At 37.0% G+C, this 18,024-nt stretch overlaps 1 protein-coding gene across 1 annotated transcript in view; it reads left to right on the forward strand.

Moving 5' to 3' along the window:
- Window positions 1–645: 645 nt before the first annotated feature.
- The window catches only part of TERB1 (telomere repeat binding bouquet formation protein 1), a gene marked incomplete at its 5' end in the record, with an annotated part of 33,648 nt that continues 16,269 nt past the window's right edge, over window positions 646–18,024 (forward strand). Inside the window, 11 exons of the mRNA XM_079799647.1 lie at window positions 646–676; window positions 2,743–2,853; window positions 3,049–3,177; window positions 6,414–6,545; window positions 7,834–7,894; window positions 7,990–8,105; window positions 8,567–8,689; window positions 13,261–13,413; window positions 14,560–14,691; window positions 16,072–16,197; window positions 17,310–17,470. Of these exons, the coding sequence (XP_079655773.1) occupies window positions 646–676; window positions 2,743–2,853; window positions 3,049–3,177; window positions 6,414–6,545; window positions 7,834–7,894; window positions 7,990–8,105; window positions 8,567–8,689; window positions 13,261–13,413; window positions 14,560–14,691; window positions 16,072–16,197; window positions 17,310–17,470 (1,275 nt within the window). The remainder of the gene's footprint in view (window positions 677–2,742; window positions 2,854–3,048; window positions 3,178–6,413; window positions 6,546–7,833; window positions 7,895–7,989; window positions 8,106–8,566; window positions 8,690–13,260; window positions 13,414–14,559; window positions 14,692–16,071; window positions 16,198–17,309; window positions 17,471–18,024) is intronic.

Raw genomic sequence — 18,024 nt, forward strand, 5'->3', positions numbered from 1 at the left:
ATTTATTTATTTATTTATGTGAAGGAATTGTTTTTTTAAAGAATTCTTATTGAAATTTATTGGGGTGATATTGGTTAATAAAATTATATCGGTTTCAAGTATACAATTCTATAATACATCATCTGTATATTTCTTTTTTTAAATATGTTTTTATTGATTTCAGAGGGGAAGAGACAGGGAGAGAGAGATAGAAACATCAGTGATGAGAGAGAATCATTGATCGGCTGCCTCCAACACACTCCACACTGAGGATTGAGCCTGCAAACCAAGCATATACCCTTGACCAGAATCAAACCCGTGACCCTTCAGTCCACAGGCCGACTCTCTATCCACTGAGCCAAGCTGGCTAGGGCTGTATATTTCTTTTTTTAAAATCTGTTTTTATTGATTTTAGAAACAGAGAGGGAGGAAGGAAGAGGGAGAGAGAAACATCAATCGGCTGCCTCCTGCATGCCCCCAACGGGATCAAGCCTGCAACCCGGGCATGTGCTCTGACCGGGATCAAGCCTGCAACCTCTGTGCAGGGGACAATGCTCAACCAGCTGAGCCTCAGGGCTCATCTGTATATTTTAAACATTGATTTAAGTGGAGAAAAATACCTTTATCTTATAGGTGAAATATAAGGGGGAAAAAAAACAGACAAGCATGGAAAGTGAGGACACAAAGAAAATACAAGGTGAGAAATTCATGGATCATATGTCTGGAATTAGTTTCATATATTTGTGGGTAATACTGCAGATTATCTGATAGGATCCAGAAAATGAAAGAATAATTCAGCAATTTACATAAATATTTATCAAGCACCTACTCTGTGCCTGTCACAGTCACTGGGAAACTGACATTCTAATGGGAAAAGATATACTGATAATTAGAACACCATATGATAGTTGATTTAATGGAGGTAAATACAAGAAGAGTTGGGAACCTCAGAGAACTACCATCAAAGTATGCCTGGAAGATTTCAGACTGATCCTCAGTATAATAAAAATGAAATCCATGGGCATGGAGAAAATTACCAGAGAGGAAATATTAAGAGAGAATAGAATGGGGAATAGTGTTCCTCTTAATGCACACCATCACATAAGGATTTGGCTAAAGACTGAAAAAAACATTTCAGAAAGGTGAATGGAGAGTCAGGAATGTAATGTGGGATTTTGGAAGTCAGCCTTAGTGTTATTGACCCTTCAGGTCCTGGGACCCAAATCAGAGTCCTTCTGCCCAGTATTGTTTACACCAATAGAACAAAACCTACTTTGGTAAAGCAGAAGGAATGGAAAGGGTGAGCTCATGCTCTAATGGCACCTTCTCTCCAACTGGGAAGGACCCTTCTATATTTATAGGCTGTGGCATGGAGTGATTAAATTCTTTTTTAGGCATGGGTAGTTATTCTTCTGTTGCACTTGGCCCTTTTGTGCATGGCCTTTTTTTTGCACATGATGCCCCATACCATCTTGGTCTTTGCGCTCACCCCTCTTCATTTTGAGGTCAGGAATCTTCTCTAGTTCCTATAAGCTAGCATAGCTTTGATATAGTTTAGGTATTGAGAAATGTTAGGTCTTTTAGATGATAGCCAGATGACATTAGAAGAATGCTTTGTGAGAAATATTGCTTGAAAGCATCAGTGTCAAATGTTCATAGTTGTGTAGAATCAATATTATTTCTTCCTTAAATATTTGGAAGAATTTACAAATGAAGTCATCTGAATTGAACCTGGAGGGTTTTTAAAAATATATATTATTTTTATTAATCTCAGGAATGGGAGAGGGAGAGAGAGATAGAAAAATCAATGATGAGAAAGAATCATTGATCGGCTGCCTCCTGAACACCCAACACTGGGGATCAAGCCTGCAACCTGGGCATGTGCCCTTGACGGGAATCGAACCTGGAACCCTTCAGTCTACAGGCTGATGCTCTATCCACTGAACCAAACCAGTAGGGCTGGAGGGTTGTTGGTTTTTTTACAGAAAGGTTTTCAACATTGGTTTTAATTTCCTTCAGAGATATGATTATTTAGGTTATCTGTTTCTTCTTGGGTGAGTTTTAGTAATTTGTGTTTTTCAAGCAATTTGTCCATTTCACCTAAGTCATACAGGTATGAAGTTGTACATAACCATTATTATCTGTAGAATCTATGGTGATGCCATCTCTCCCATTCTGATATTGGTAATTTGTGTCTTTTCTCCTTCATTCCTGATCAGTTTGTGTAGAGGTTTTTCAGTTTCATTAATCTTCTCAAAGAATCAGCTCTATTGTTTTTCTCTTTTCTATCTCATTAATTTCAGCTTTAATCTTTATAATTTCTTCCCTTCTATTTGCTTTGGGTTTAATTTACTCTTTTTCTAGTTTCTTAAGGTAGAAGCAAGATCATTACTTTGAGACCTTTTTTGTAAAACAGGCTTTAGTAGCATCCCACAAATTCTAACGTCATATTCTCATTTTTATTTAGTTTATGTCTAAATGGCAGATATTTAAACCAGTGTAGCTTTAAAGAGAATAATATTTGGATTTTCTATTCCTATATTTCATGAAAGGTAAAGATCAAATAATTTTAAGAAGTTCAAGTTCTTTTATTTAAGGAACATAATTGTTTTATATGTCTTTATTTGTTAGACTATAAAAGTAATGCATACTTATTTTTAAAAAGCAAACATTACAATGATATATATTTAGAAAGTGAAATTTAAATGGTTACTTTTTAAAAAGAAAGATTTGGTTTAAAATAATGAAATTTTTGTTCTTTAGAAATGAAGACTGACCTGAACTTATTATTGGAGTGTCTGAAGTATCAAATGGACAACCCTTTATCACAAAAGGAAGCTTTGGTCACTATTCATTCAATTTGTCAACAAAACAGTAAGACATGATAGTGAATTTTTATCTATGATTCTAGTTCTTTAGTATTGTGACATATGAAATATGCATAGCCCTTTTCCTTCCACTCAGTTGCTCTATATGTTTTGTTACTATGTTCATATGATTTATTTTATTCTTAAAAGAATAATCATAATAAATATGATTTCTGTCTTGTTTTGTTTGCACATCCTACAGGTGATGCAGGTGTATATTTTCGGGAAATTGGTGGTTTGATGTTTGTAAAAAATCTTGCAAGGTCAAGTGAACATAGCATGGTGAAAGAAGCAGCCTTATATACTTTAGGAACTGTTGCAGAAAAAAATGGTAAAATATAAAAACTTTATTTCATTATCCTTCAAGCATTGTGTTATACGTTAATAAACTACTAAAAATAATTTTAGAATTAAATGTCTTTTGTATGTGTCTGGATAGTTTTATCCAGGTATTTTATTTATTTATTTATTTATTTATTTAAATTAATGTATGCCGGTCCTAGCCAGTTTGGCTCAGTAGAGAGAGCGTTGGCCTGTAGATTCAAGGGTCCTGGGTTCAATTCTGGTCAAGGGCACATACCTGGGTTGCAGGCTTGATCCCCAGTCGGGGGAGTGCAGTAGGCAGCCAATTAATTATTCTCTCTAATCATAGATGTTTCTATCTATCTCTCCCTCTCCCTTCCTCTCTGAAATCAATAGAAATATATTTTTAAAAATTAATGTATACCAAAGATTTTATTTAACTTATTAACTAATGAAGGAATCAGTAAAAGGTCACAAGTGTTTTAAAGGCAATGGCAAAAACCAATATAGGCATTTAAGAATGCTGAAATCCTATGTAATAAAAGGCTAATATGCAAATTGACCAAACGGCAGAACGACTGGTCGCTATCATGCACACTGACCTCCAGAGGGCAGACACTCAATGCAGGAGCTTCCCCCTGGTGGTCAGTGTGCTCCCACGGGGGAGCGCTGCTCAGCCAGAAGCCAGGCTCACGTCTGGCCAGCACAGCAGCAGTGGCGGTAGCCTCTCCTGCCTCCATGGCAGCACTAAGGATGTCCAACTGATGGCTTAGGCCCGCTCCCCCAAGGGGCTCCCAGATTGCAAGAGGGAGCAGGCAGGGCTGAGGGACCCCCCCCCTGAGTGCACGAATTTCGTGCACCAGGCCTCTAGTAGACTTATAAATAGGCACTTAATTGGTCAATATCTGCAGGGCAATAATTAATTGCATTCTAATGTCCAAATGTTTTGCATTTCTGTTGACAGGTGTAACTTGCATTACTATCAGTTTAAAAAAATAATTTACAGAATTGGGAAATAGCTCAAAGACAGTGAAAGACACAGATAATCTAGAAGGGTGCACTAGATAGGACATTCAATAATAATTTTGTCCATTCAAAATCTTTCACATTCTCCTTGGCATTAGTTGGAAATAATTATTTTCACTTTATTTTTTACTACCATGCATACGTTTTATTTTTTTTTTAATGAAAATAAAATTCATCCTTCTTTCCCATTTTGTTTTGTATTTTGAGCCATAGGAAAGTTTTCCATAGTCCCAGCTTATAGTGGAATCTACCCACATTTTCTGTTGGTATTTGTATGGTTTTTTATTTCACTTCTACATTTTTGATTCTTTTAAATATTTTCTGAATTATGGTGTGATGAATAGCTCCAGTTTTACCTTTTTTTAAAATGGCAACCCAGCTATCCTAACACTTCTTATTTAAAAAGTAGTTTTTTTCACACTGATTTGAGATAGTACCATCATCAATCACTTAATGAATTTTTATATGCAGTGGGTCTAGAACTGATTTTTCTATTTTGTTCATTGAATCAAAAGATGGAGATAACCTACAACCATCTTGTATATGGATAAATATACTCTAGGTATACAAATTCATACAATTTTTCTGAAATGAGTTTGAATCTAAACCATTGATTTGTTAAACAACTTTATATTCTTACTAGAGTACCAGTGCATGAAATTTGTGCACAGGTAGGGTCCCCAGGACTGGCCGGGGATCAGTGCTGATCGGGGCCTTCTGGCTGCTGGCCGGGGCCTTCCTTTCCTGGCTGCCAGCTGGGGCTTTGCTTTGTTCCGCGCCACCCCCTGGTGGTCAGTGCACGTCATAGTGAGCGATTGAACTCCCTATGGGACACTTTGAATATTAGCCTTTTATATATAGAGATATTTTTATCCATTAAATATTCATTACTTGCTAAGATTTAAGCTGTGTGCTAGGCATTGGGGATAGATTAGATCAGTGATGGGCAACCTTTTGAGCTTGGTGTGTCAAACTTCGCCAAAAAACTGAGTATAAACTCGGGTAGTGTGTCACTTTGAGGAAAAAACATTATTTCGCAAATGTTTCATCCTCAGGAGCAGCAAATGTTTCATCCTCGGCATGCAGCTGCCTCAGCGGCCACGTGTCATCAGAAATGGCTACGCGTGTCAGTGCTGACACGCGTGTCATAGGTTCGCCATCACTGGATTAGATATTGTCCTTGCCTTTAGAAAGAGTCTAATAGCTGGTTTTAGACACCGGATAAAATATTGATTATAGCCCTAACCGGTTTGGCTCAGTGGATAGAGCGTTGGCCTGCAGACTGACAGGTCCCAGGTTCGATTCCGGTCAAGGGCATGTACCTGGGTTGCAGGCACATCCCCAGTAGGAGGTGTGCAGGAGGCAGCTGATCGATGTTTCTCTCTCATCGATGTTTCTAACTCTCTCCCTTCCTCTCTGTAAAAAATCAATAATATAGATAGATAGATAGATAGATAGATAGATAGATAGATAGATTATATATCCATGTGTTCACAAATTATTTTTTTAAAATCTGTTTATGATTATCACACAAAAATTCCTACTGTCATGTAGGTATTTTTTGGGAAGATATTTTTATTTCTAAAAAAATCTTAAAAAATAGCACAAATATCATTTCTTCCTCTGTTTTCTAAAGTAGGCTTCTGAATTTTCTTAAATTTTTCTCTTGCTATGTGTTGGTTACTTACTCATCCTCTTAAATTTTGTGTGTGTCATATATTTTTTTGTTGTTGTTAATTTTCACCTGAGGATATTTTTTCCCATTGATTTTTAGAGAGAGTGGAAGGGAGGGAGAGAGACAGAGAAAGAAACATTGATGTGAGAGAGACACATCAATTGGTTGCCTACTAGGGATCAAGCCTGCAACCAAGGTACGTGCCCTTAACTAGAACCGAACACGGGACCCTTCTGTCTGCAGGCTCTATCCACTGAGCCAAACTGTATGGGGCTGTGTGTGTCATATTTTAAGTTTTTATTCAGTTAGGTTTTTATTGGAAATTCTATGGGGTTGTGGTACATTTTTTAGAGCCTAGATCAAGTACTTTTGATTAAGATATTGCTTCTTGGGAGGTGGGCGGGAGGGAGGAGGAAAAAAAAAAGATATTGCTTCTTTGGTCTGCTAATTTAATAAGCACGTATCAGTTTGTCAGAGATTTTGTTTATGTACAATAAATGTCAATGAAATGATATTTGATTTGTACTATGCAGAGAAATTAAAATTATATTTTTATATTTCAGTTTATTGTCAGCAGACTTTGTGCACTTCAGAATTGTTTGAAGACTTAATTTGGTTCTTATCTAATAATGATTCAAACACAAATTTGAAAAGAATGTCTGTCTATGTTATTTTGGTTCTAGTTTCAAATAATAGTAAGTACATTCTTTTATGTTGTAGAAACAGTTTTTAAAAACAATAAGTTGGGATAATCATTATTAATCCTTTTATTCTAGTCCTTATGTTTTTTGTTCTTACTAACTTATGAGAACTACTAGCTTTAAGAGAATTAATAGCATGCATTTAATTGTTCAATATTTATTAATTTTAACAAATAGTAAAGTGATTTATATATTTAATTAACATAGAAAAGAAACAGCTTTAAAAGCAAAAGAGAGGCATTTAATGGATTAGTTTGGTTGGTATATCACTAAATTGGCCATTTAGTTAGTGTTTGCTTTCAGTCAGCAATGACCTTAAATTTCATGTAGCTCTTACTAAAGTTTTTGTTTTGTTTTTCAGTTTTTATTTTGGAATAATTTTAGATTTGCAGAAAAGTTGCAAAGATAGTATAGCATGTTCCTGTATACTTACTGCTCAGGCCAAGGTTATTTTTTAGCATTGCTTTATTTACATCTTCAAATTGTTAGAAATTTTATAATCATTTAAAATGCTTCTAGATTTTATTTTTTCATCTTTGAATTTTTTAATATTTTGGAACATTTTATTTTGTAACACATAACCATGCAAAATACATGTTTTGTAATTTTTTTATAATTATCTTTTAATATATATTTTTTAATTGACTTCAGAGAGGAAGGAAGAGGGAGAGAGAGATAGAAACATTCATAATGAGAGAGAATCATGGATCGGCTGCCTCCTGCAAGTCCCCTACTGGGTATCTACGGGCCTCATATACAGTATATAAATATATATTGTGATATATTCATGCATTTCAGGTCTCTGTTATATGTTTTGAAACTTTGCTATTTTTTCATATCACTTCATATTGTTATTTTTTAGTGATTTCTTCCTCAATACTTCAACTGTCCTTTCGTTCTTTTATTTTTCTCTTTCATGGATGCCATGTTCTTTGGAAGCTTGTTTAGACCAAGTTAATGGCCTTTTAGGCTTCCTCCATGTGAATAGCTCACTTTTTGAATAATAAGAATTATATGTCACGGGGAGTGGGGAGACATCAGGATTTTAGAGATACTTAGGTGGGACATGGCCAAAAAAAGGTTGGGAACCACTGCTATAAGCATAACTAATATATTTCCCATAATCTTGATTAGGTTTTATCTACCATAATTGTGTTATACTTTGTAATACTTTAAAGTAATTAAAAGTTATTTATTAAAATACTACTTAAATGTTTTCCATTTCTGCCAAGTTACTTCTAAACAAAGTCATATTCCTGTAATATGTGGCTATTCTTTTAAGGGACTGGACAAACACTTGTGAGAGAAACAGGTTGTTTTAAAATTCTGTCAGAGTTGTTCAGGTAAGCAAATATAAATTTCTTGTTATTAATTAGTCATTACTTAAGACCTTAACACATTTTTATTAATTCACTTCCTTTTCTTTTTAATATAATAGGGCAGTCCTTTCAAAATATGAGTTGAATTTGTCAGATAAAAATGTTTTCCAGAATTATCAGTTGTGGTCGTCAGTGTGTGGTACTCTGTGTGTCTGTGTCAACAATCCTCAAAATGGTAATTATCTCAAATATCCTATATAATAAAACCCTAATATGCAAATCAAACGAATGGCAGAAAGGCAGACAACCCATCACTTTGATGTGCACTGACTACCAGGGGGCAGACGCTCAATACAGGACCTGCCCCCTGGTGGTCAGTGTGCTCCCACAGCGGACCGCGCAGCCAGAAACCAGGCTCAGGGCTGCGAGTGAGCGCAGTGCGCAGTGGGGATGGTGGGAGCCTCTCCCACCTCCGCAGCAGCACTAAGGAGCAGCGAGCAGGCGGGCAGTAAGAAGCGAGGGGTCCTGGACTGTGAAAGGGCACAGGCCAGGCTGAGGGCGCCCCCTCTCCAGCCCCCCAGTGCATGAATCTCGTGCACTGGGCCTCTAGTATGAATATAAAAATAAAGATAAGAACAAATGAAAATTTATATTTTCCAAATATATTAAAATATGATTAACTTTGTCTTCTTTCAGATGAAAATCAAAGACTTTGCTGTTCACTTTTTCCACATGCTAATGACTGGCTAAAAAATTGTATGATGCCTGAGATAATTCGCCCTCTTTGTTCATTTATTGGACTCACTCTTGCAAATAACAGTAAGTATACATTATTCTACGAGTTGTATTTGAAGAAGCTATTTCAAAGCATAATAAAAAACTATTGAATTAGTTATTGTATTAGTTGAATTAATGGATTAATTTTATTCCAGTAAATTGGGTCATTTTAGATGCACTTAGACTATCACAGATAGGAAAATCTTAAAAGTAAATGTGTTGGGTAGATATTGGGAAGTATCACATGATCTCACTCGTATGTGGACTCTAACGAACAAAATAATAGATCTAGAGACATAGAAGCATAGTACAGACTGTAGAATTTCAGGTGGGAGATGGGGGAGGTGGAAGTGATCAACCAAAAAACGTGTGTGTGTGTGTGTGTGTGTGTGTGTGTGTGTGTGTGTGCGCGCGCGCGCGTGTGTATGTGTATATGCATAACCCATGGACATAGACAATAGGGTGGTGAAGGCCTGGGGTGGAGGACAGGGGCAGGTTAGAAGGGGTCAATGGAAAAAAGGGGACATATGTAATACTTTCAACTTTACTGGTATTGATTAAAATTTTTTTTTAAATGCTAGTAATACGAAATATTGATGAAGGTGTGAGCAACTAGAACTTTCTCACGCATTGCTGATATTTATTTTCAGATGTTTAAAGCAAATAGTCATGTTTCACATGCAAAAGAACATATATCTCTATGATTTCAAAAATTGGAATCTATATTCCTAGCTGGTATTGCTCAGTGGATAGAGTGTTAGTCTGCAGACTGAAGGGTCCCCGGTCTGATTCTAGCCAAGGGCACATGCTGGGGTTGCCGGCTCAATCCCCAGTAGGGGGCATGCAGGAGGCAGCTAATCAATGATTCTCTCTCATCATTGATGTTTCTATCTCTCCCTTTCTCTCTGAAATCAGTAAAAATATTTTTTTAGAAATTGGAATCTATATCCATGGTGCTTTGACATTTCCTCTTTCTCTAAAAGCCATCTTGAATGAGTAATCGTAATAGGACCCTGTTACTCTCAGCAGAGTGGTATGAAATATAGATTAGAGGAAATTTGAAATATTCAGTGTACAAGTATAGACCCGCGGTCGCCAATCTTTCGGACCTCACAGACAACCAGTGGTCCGTGGACCACCAGTTGGCAACTGCTGGACTAGACTGTTGTTTATAAGCCTAAATTTTCATTACTTACGTTATAAACTAAAAACCTCTGTGGTAACACAGTGTCGTTTTCATCTAAGCATTTAAAAATACTTACTTTTAAAAAATTTTTTAAAATATGCTGATTTTAATAATTATTATATTTATTTTAAATTATTCTAAAATTCATGTGTAGTTTGATTTAGGGTTCTCCCCCCCGCGCCCCCAGAAGCTATATTTAAAATTTTTTGAATTGCAGTTTACATTCAATATTATTTTGTGTTAGTTTCAGGTATACAGCATAGTGGTTTGCATATACTTTATACTTCACAGTGTTTGCCAGATGTTGTCAGTACCCGACTGGCATCATTCATAGATATCACAGTATTATTGACTATATTTTCTATGCTGTACTTTACATCCCCATGCCTGTTTTGTAACTACCAATCTGTACTTCTCAATCCCTTCATCTTTTTCTCCCAGTTCCCCAACTGCACTCCCCTATGGTAACCATCAGTCTATTCTCTTTATCTATGAGTCTGTTTCTGTTTTGTCTATTTGGTGTGTGGGTTTTTCCCCCCAAGTTTTTAAAAATGAAAATACTTTGCTGTAAAGAATCCTGTTTGGAGTCTCTATAATATTGAAAATGTTTGCTTATCCTTAAATATTTCCTAACTTTCTCAGATGTAGAAAATTCTGAACATAATTTTTTATTTTATTTTATTACATATTGTTTAGAATACTTATTATATTTTATTTTTTTATTAATCTGCACTCCAGGATATTTTCTTTATTGATTTTTAGAGAGAGTGGAGGGGAGGGAGAAAGGGAAGTAGGGCTAGGGAGAGAGAAAGAAAGAGAGAGAGAGAAACATTGATGTGAGAGAGATACATCAATTGGTTGCCTCTCAAATGTGTCCCTACTGGGCCAGGGATCGAACCTGCAACTCAGGTACACGCCCTTGACTGGGAATCAAACCCTCGACCCTTTGGTGCTCGTGTTGATGCCCTAATCACTTAGCCACATCTCCAAGGGCAACACGATTTTTTTAGATTAAGATCTTTGTTTTGTATGGAACAATACCAAAAGTAATTCTTTTGTTTAAAACATCTTGGCTCAATTTGTGGTACTAGGGTAGGCTGGGAAGAAGGTTTATGGCAGAATTGTAATAACTAGCCCATATATTCATTGATGTAAGCTCATTGCTGGAATGGGGGTTTTAGAGACTATTGTATGCACAGACTCATAGATACTTTTTTTTATCAGAATCATTTTCACAAGGGAACAAAAGAATTTAGACTCTTAAAAAAGATATCTGTCATTGATTCTTTTCTTGGAACAATTGTCATGACTCAACATGTTACAATTTTATGCTCCAAGAAATAAAAGAATTAGGCTTAAATAAGATGGATGAAACGTGTTCTTTTGGAACAGTTAAATTACTTAGCTGTTTGTAGATTAAAGCAATCTGAGGAATGACTTATGTTGGAATTCAGAAAATAGGCAGCTTGCTAATTGGACTACCAAGCTAGATCAATGAATCTATTCTTTATAGCTCTTTTGAAGAATTTTAGTTTAATGTCATTTTTGCAAAATATGCCAGTTCTCACTAAAGGAAGCAAAAGAGGTATCTAACACAAGCAAAAAAACTATACTGTACATATACCTGTACTATGTCAAAGTGAATTTCTTACATAAGGAAGTAATTTATGTTACGACTATGTATATGTGCAGGTAAAGATGGGATTTTTCATTCTTTAATTTTGAGATTTTTATACACTTGGCCCTGTATATGTGGGTTCTGCATCTACAAATTCAAGCAACTGTCAATAGAAAATATCTATATAAAAGCCCAGGGACCGAATGGCATAACAACCAGAACGACTGGTCAACCAGTCACTGATGCGCACTGACAGCCAGGGGGCAGACGCTCAATGCAGGAGCTGCCCCCTGGTGGTCAGTGTGTTCCCACAGTGGGAGCGCTGCTCAGCTGACTGGGATGAGTGGAGCTCCCACAGCGGGCCGATCCCTGCAGGCCATGCCCTCCACGAATCTGTGCACTGGGCCTCTAGTTCAAAAAATAAAGTTCTATTGTTGCTGACATGTAGTTAGACATATGATGGTTACGTCTGTACTGAACATGTACAGATTTTTTTCCTTGTCATTATTCTCTAATCAATCTACACTAATAAAAGAGTAAGATGCAAATTGACTGTACCTTCGTGATGCCCACCAGCCAATCAGGAGTGAGTATGCAAATTAATACAACAAAGATGGTGGGTTAATTTGCATATGCAGGCGCCAAGCAGCGGGGGGCGGGTTAATTTGCATACGCAGGTGCCGAGCCGCTCCGGGCCTCTGGGCAGCGTGGGAAGGCAGAAAGGCAGCTCCAGGCCTGAGCAAAAAGGCGGCTCCGGCCAGAGCAAAGGCGGTGCCAGCAGCCAGGGTAAGGAAGGCCCATTCTTGCATGAATCTCCATGCATCAGGCCTCTAGTACAGTATAAAAACTATTTACATAGCATCTACATTGTGTTAGGCATCATAAGTAATCTAGAGATGATTTAAAGGATGTGTATGGGTTATATGCAAATATATACATATATATATATTTATACACACACATATATAAAGAGATAAAATATATATATATAAACACACACACACACACACACATATATATATATATATATATATATATATATAGAGAGAGAGAGAGAGAGAGAGAGAGAGAGAGAGAGAGGTAATATGCAAATTGTCCAGGACGCTGTAACATCACAACCACTCAGGAGGAGGCTGCACGCACAGGTGGGTGGGAGGGGACTGCGTGCGAGGTGAGGCAAGCCATGGATGGCGCAGGCCCAGAGCAGAGATGGGGGCCTGCCAGCCGCTGCGCGCCAGCAGTCCTGCCTCTGCGCGAGCTGCAGAGGAAACACCTTTTCTGACCGCTCATTGGCTAAGCTCCCGGTACGCCACTCACAGTGTTCTTGGTAACTTGGGTAATAAGAATCCAAGAAGGTGATCTAGGGTTTTCCACCTCCTAAAGGAAAAAACGAAGGTCTGCTGCTGGAGGGGCTAAGAAATGTCATATCCTGCCCTAGCTGGTTTGGCTCAGTGGATAGAGCCTTGGCCTGCGGACCGCAGGGTCCGGGTTCGATTCTGGTCAAGGGCATGTACCTAGGTTGCTGGCTCCTCCCTGGCTGGGGCCCAGGTCAGGGCTCATGCAGGAGGCAACCAATCGAAGTGTCCCTCTCACATTGATGTTTCTCTCTGTCTTTTCCTCTCTCTTCCATGCTCTCTAAAAATCAGTGGAAAAATATCCTCAGGTGAGGATAAAAAAAAAAAAGAAATGTCATATTCTATGAAAGGACACCTTAAAAATGCCTAAAGAAAGTTGTCATTTTTTTGTGGTGAATGAAACCATACAATTGTTTTTGTTTGGGGTGTTAATCGTTCTACTTTATTCCTTAAGCACATGTTCAGAAATACTTTATATCTGTGGGTGGACTGGATGTATTGTGTCAAGTTCTTGTGCAACTGGAATCTGATTCACATAAGACTCTTTCAAGTGCTAAGCTTGCAGTGGTGGTGACAAAGACAGTGGATGCATGTATTGCTGATAATTGTGAGTAAAAATGCTTAGTAATTTTTCTACAATTGCATTTTGCTTGAGTTCAGCTTGTGAGGGTTGAAATGGTAGCTTGAATATGGATTATCTATTTTCTCATAGAGGTTATAACTTCCCTAAGGGTTCAAATCTTCTGACTTCAAGTCTAATTATAGATTCTATCATTTCTAAGCCTTTGTTTCACTTAAAGTGGCATTGAAGAGTTTAGATGAGAAATCAAGGGACATTTTGGAGACATAAGGAATGGAAAACTATCTATAAATTTTTAAAAATTTTATAAAGAATTAAGGTATGCCTCTTTCTGGTAAGTGTGAGGTCTGACTTACCCAGCCATTACTAGTGAGTGACAGAACCAGAGTTGAACCCATGCCTGCTTCTCATAAACACTGAGGAATGATAATCTGAAAATTTGTAATAAGCAACTCTTGACATTCACAAATAACTGAAATAAGTAGGTTTTTAAAAAAATCAGTTATTGAGGGCCTGCTATGCATAGGACTCTATGTGAGCTCTAGAGATGCAAAAATGATTAAGATATAGTCCCTCAAGAAATTCACAACCTTATTAATGATATAAATATTATTAGACTCTTGGTGAACTCTCTTAAGAACACTGTGAGCAGAAGTATAGTTTAAAATGGCAGACTTCTTGAATTCTGTCACATCTCAGCTTCAGGTATGCTTCACTGCATCATCAACATCAATAGAATCATGGCCAGTTAGTAGTGGATTTCATTGACAAGCAGGAATTGGTTACATAGGAAGGTCTTTACTGTCCAATCCAGATAATAAGAGGTGTGTAAGATGAGAATAAGCATATTCAACTTTTAGGAATGCTTCATATTACCAACATTATGCAGGATAAATAAGAAACCATTCTTTAAAAAACTTGCTTTAGTAAAATATCTTTAATATGAGAAAAAGGATTAATGATGGCTATATAAGCCACTCTCTTATTAGAATTCATTTATTTATATTTATGTATATATGCACACATATATTAGATGTTATATAGATATATAAGATCATTCTCTTAGGATAAGATCTGAAAAACAGTATATGTAAGATATGAGAAATAGTATATGTATAGTTATAAGTTTTAAGTTTGTATTTACTCTTTTTCTTTTCTATTTTATATTAATAGCTACTTTTGGTGAAGTATTATCCAAGTACCACATTGTTTCAAAACTTCTGGCATTACTGCTTCATGAAAGTCTGGATTCAGCAGAAAAATTTAGCATCATTCTTACTCTTGGTCATTGCACAGAGACTTGCGGTAATACTGGATTTACTTAGTGTGCTTATTAAAACATTGGGTGGAAATACACTTTTTTTTTCCTCCTAGTTATATGAAAGGCTTAAAAATAGTGCCTTTCTCCCATTCATTCAGGTCCCAAACCAGTCATTTTGTTCTTCATCCTTTATAATTTATTGTATTTAGTTGGCCCCTAAGACCTGTGGTTCTGCATCTTTTTACCCTTCTGTATATCCCTTGCTACCCAGTTCCGATGCTTCTCTCCCAAGACCCCCAGCCCCTTCACATCTTTTACCAATGTTATTGCAATAGACTGTTCCCTGTTTTCTCTTCCATCTCTATTTTTCAGTACACACTTCACACTGCTGCACAGATTTAATCATATTCTTCTTCACTGAAAACCTTCAAAAGTTCTATCATTTCCTTCTCTACCTCTCTTTTTTCTCCTTGCTTCCATTTTCCTCCCTCTCTTCACTCTCCTGCTATTCTCCCTCTTCCATTCTCCTCCTTTCCAACTCTCTTCACTTTCCTCTTTCCCTCTCTTCCAATTTCCACTCTCTCCCCTTCCACTTTTCCACTCTCCTCTGTTTGCTCTCTTGTTTATTCTACTCTTCCTTTCCTCATTTTCAGTTCACTCTATTCTCTTTTTTTAAAATATATTTTTATTGATTTTAGAGAGGAAGGGAGAGGGAGAAAGAGATAGAAACATCAATGATTCAATGTGCCTCCTGCACATCCCCTACTAGGGATAGAGCCCACAACCCAGGCATGTGCCCTTGACCGAAATCGAATTGGGACCCTTCAGTCCGCAGGCCAACGCTCTATCCACTGAGCCAAACCAGCTAGGGCTCTATTCTTTTTCTTCTATATAGTTTAGGATTTAGTATACTTTTTAAATTTTTATTTTTTTAATTGAGGTTTAGTTGAGAACTATACTTTAAAAAAATGTTTTTATTGATTTTTAGAGAGAGAGGAAGGGAGAGAGATAGAAACATTATCGATCGGCTGCCTCCTGCACGTCCCATTCTGGGGATTGAGCCCACAAATCGGGCATGTGCCCTGACTGGTAATGGAACCATGATTTCTTGGTTCCTGGGTCGACGCTTAACCACTGAAACACACCAGGCGGTTGGGAACTATACGTTTTTAAGAACCAAGTGAAGGCATTTGTTTACACTCATGAGATATGATGCTACTCTGTGGTTGTATTTCAGAGATCATCACTTATGATACATCTTATGTGAGTCAATTATTTCCTAAATTGAATATGCTTTTGAAACTGTTGGTTTTTCTCTAATTTGGACTATGTTCATAATTACCACAAGGAAGACTTATGATCTTATGTAAATAGTTTATGGTAAAATAACTTTCTTCTACTTTACTTTTTTATATCTTTTCCAGAGGAAAATCAGTATGACCTTTTTAAAAACAATGGGCTTCCACTCATGATACAAGCCTTAACTGAATCTCAGAATGAGGAACTAAACAAAGCTGCCACTTTTGTGCTTTGCAACTGCAAAAAAATTAGTAAGTTTATCATTACTTAAAAAAAATACCAACCAAAGTTTATGAAGGGGAATTTATATCTGCTTTGATGAGCCAGCCCCTTTAGCTCCCAGGCTCTTCTTACATCTGAAGAGCAGAATATTTAATTTGGACATGACACGTAGAGTATTTTGGCATATAAAAAACCTATATGGAAGAGAGCAACAGTACAGATAATTCACATATTTTATGTAGTGTGGACAAATATAGTTGTAAGACTTAAGTTTGAGGGCTATGGGTAATGATTAAATCATAATGCAAAGTGTTATTATTTATTTGAAAAATGTTTGAGTGCCCATTATTAGCCAGGCACTGTGCTAGGCATTAGGAATATAGTGATGAGAAACAGTCTGTGCACTCACAGAACTTAGTTTAATTAGAGAAATAGATAGTAATTGAATAGTCTCAAAAGTGAATGTATTATATAAACTAACCTAAGAGTTTAGAATGGATAGAGCACAGATCTTAGAGTCTGTAACAAAGGACTAAGACCTAGACAGTAGGGCAGAAAAGGCTTCAGGAGGAAATGATTATTGAGCTGAGATCTGAATGTATAGAGTTCATTAGATGAAAAGAAGGGCATTTTCTATGGGCGAGGATCTCAGGGCTAAGCAACAGTGAGGCACAAGACCTTGTGATAGGAAGGAGCCTGGTGCATTGAAGGAATTGATAGGGCCATGGCCATGAAAATGATTTTTGTCTTTGTGTAAGAAAAATTGCTGCTACATCATGTGTAAAGAGAATTTTAAGGATTATAGGAAGGAACTACTTTATGAAAACTATTTTTATGAAAAACTACTTTAAAACCGGTATCAATACCTGAGGGTGTTTATATGCCTGGGATAACATATTTTCATGCTATTCTCTTTCCTATAACTCTGAAAAATAAAGTCTGTTTTATGACACTCTGGGTCCTGGACCTCTGCCAACCACTTGCTTTCCACTTATTTTCAGTATCACTTGGGTGGTTGAGATAGTCTAGAAGGGCAAAATTTAGGGCAGGTGTGGGGTATGAAGTTGTCCTTATTTAAAGTGTTAAAATAACATTTCTGGTAATGGATAAACTCACTGTTTTTTCCCCCCGTATTGCAAAGCTGAGAAATTATCTCTAAACCTAAGAGAATGTCCTTTTGATGAAAAAGAAGCAGAACAATTACAAGACATAAATATGAAAGAGAAGAATATTGAAGAGTACTGGAAGAAAGCAAAGGACATTCTTCACAGAATAGAACAGCTTGAAAGAGAAGAAAATGAGGTTGGCTTCTTTGTTTCAAAGAATATAGAACTTTTTTCAAGTATTTTTTTTAATCTTTATTGTTCAGATTATTACAGGTGTTCCTTTCCGCCCCCCCCCCCCCATAGCTCCCCTCCACCTGGTTCCCCACCCCACCCCATGCCCTTACCCCCTGCCACTGTCTTCATCCATAGGTGTAAGATTTTTGTCCAATCTCTTCCTGCACCCCTCAGGCCCCCTTCCCCCTGATAATTGTCCGTCCCCTCCCTTTCTATGTCCCTGATTCTATTATATTCACCAGTCCATTCTGTTCTTCAGATTTTTTATTCACTTGATTTTTAGATTCACTTGTTGGTAGGTATGTATTTGATGTCTTTTTGTTGTTCATAATTTTTACCTTTACCTTTTTTTTCTTCTTCCTCTTCTTAAAGAATACCCTTCAGCATTTCGTGTAATCCTGGTTTGGCGGTGATGAACTCCTTTAGCTTTTTCTTGTCTGTGAAGCTCTTAGTCTGACCTTCAATTCTGAATGATAGCTTTGCTGGGTAGAGTAATCTTGGTTGTAGGTTCTTGCT

Source organism: Cnephaeus nilssonii, assembly GCF_951640355.1.
Source record: "Cnephaeus nilssonii genome assembly, chromosome: 20".
Lineage (NCBI taxonomy): Eukaryota > Metazoa > Chordata > Mammalia > Chiroptera > Vespertilionidae > Cnephaeus > Cnephaeus nilssonii.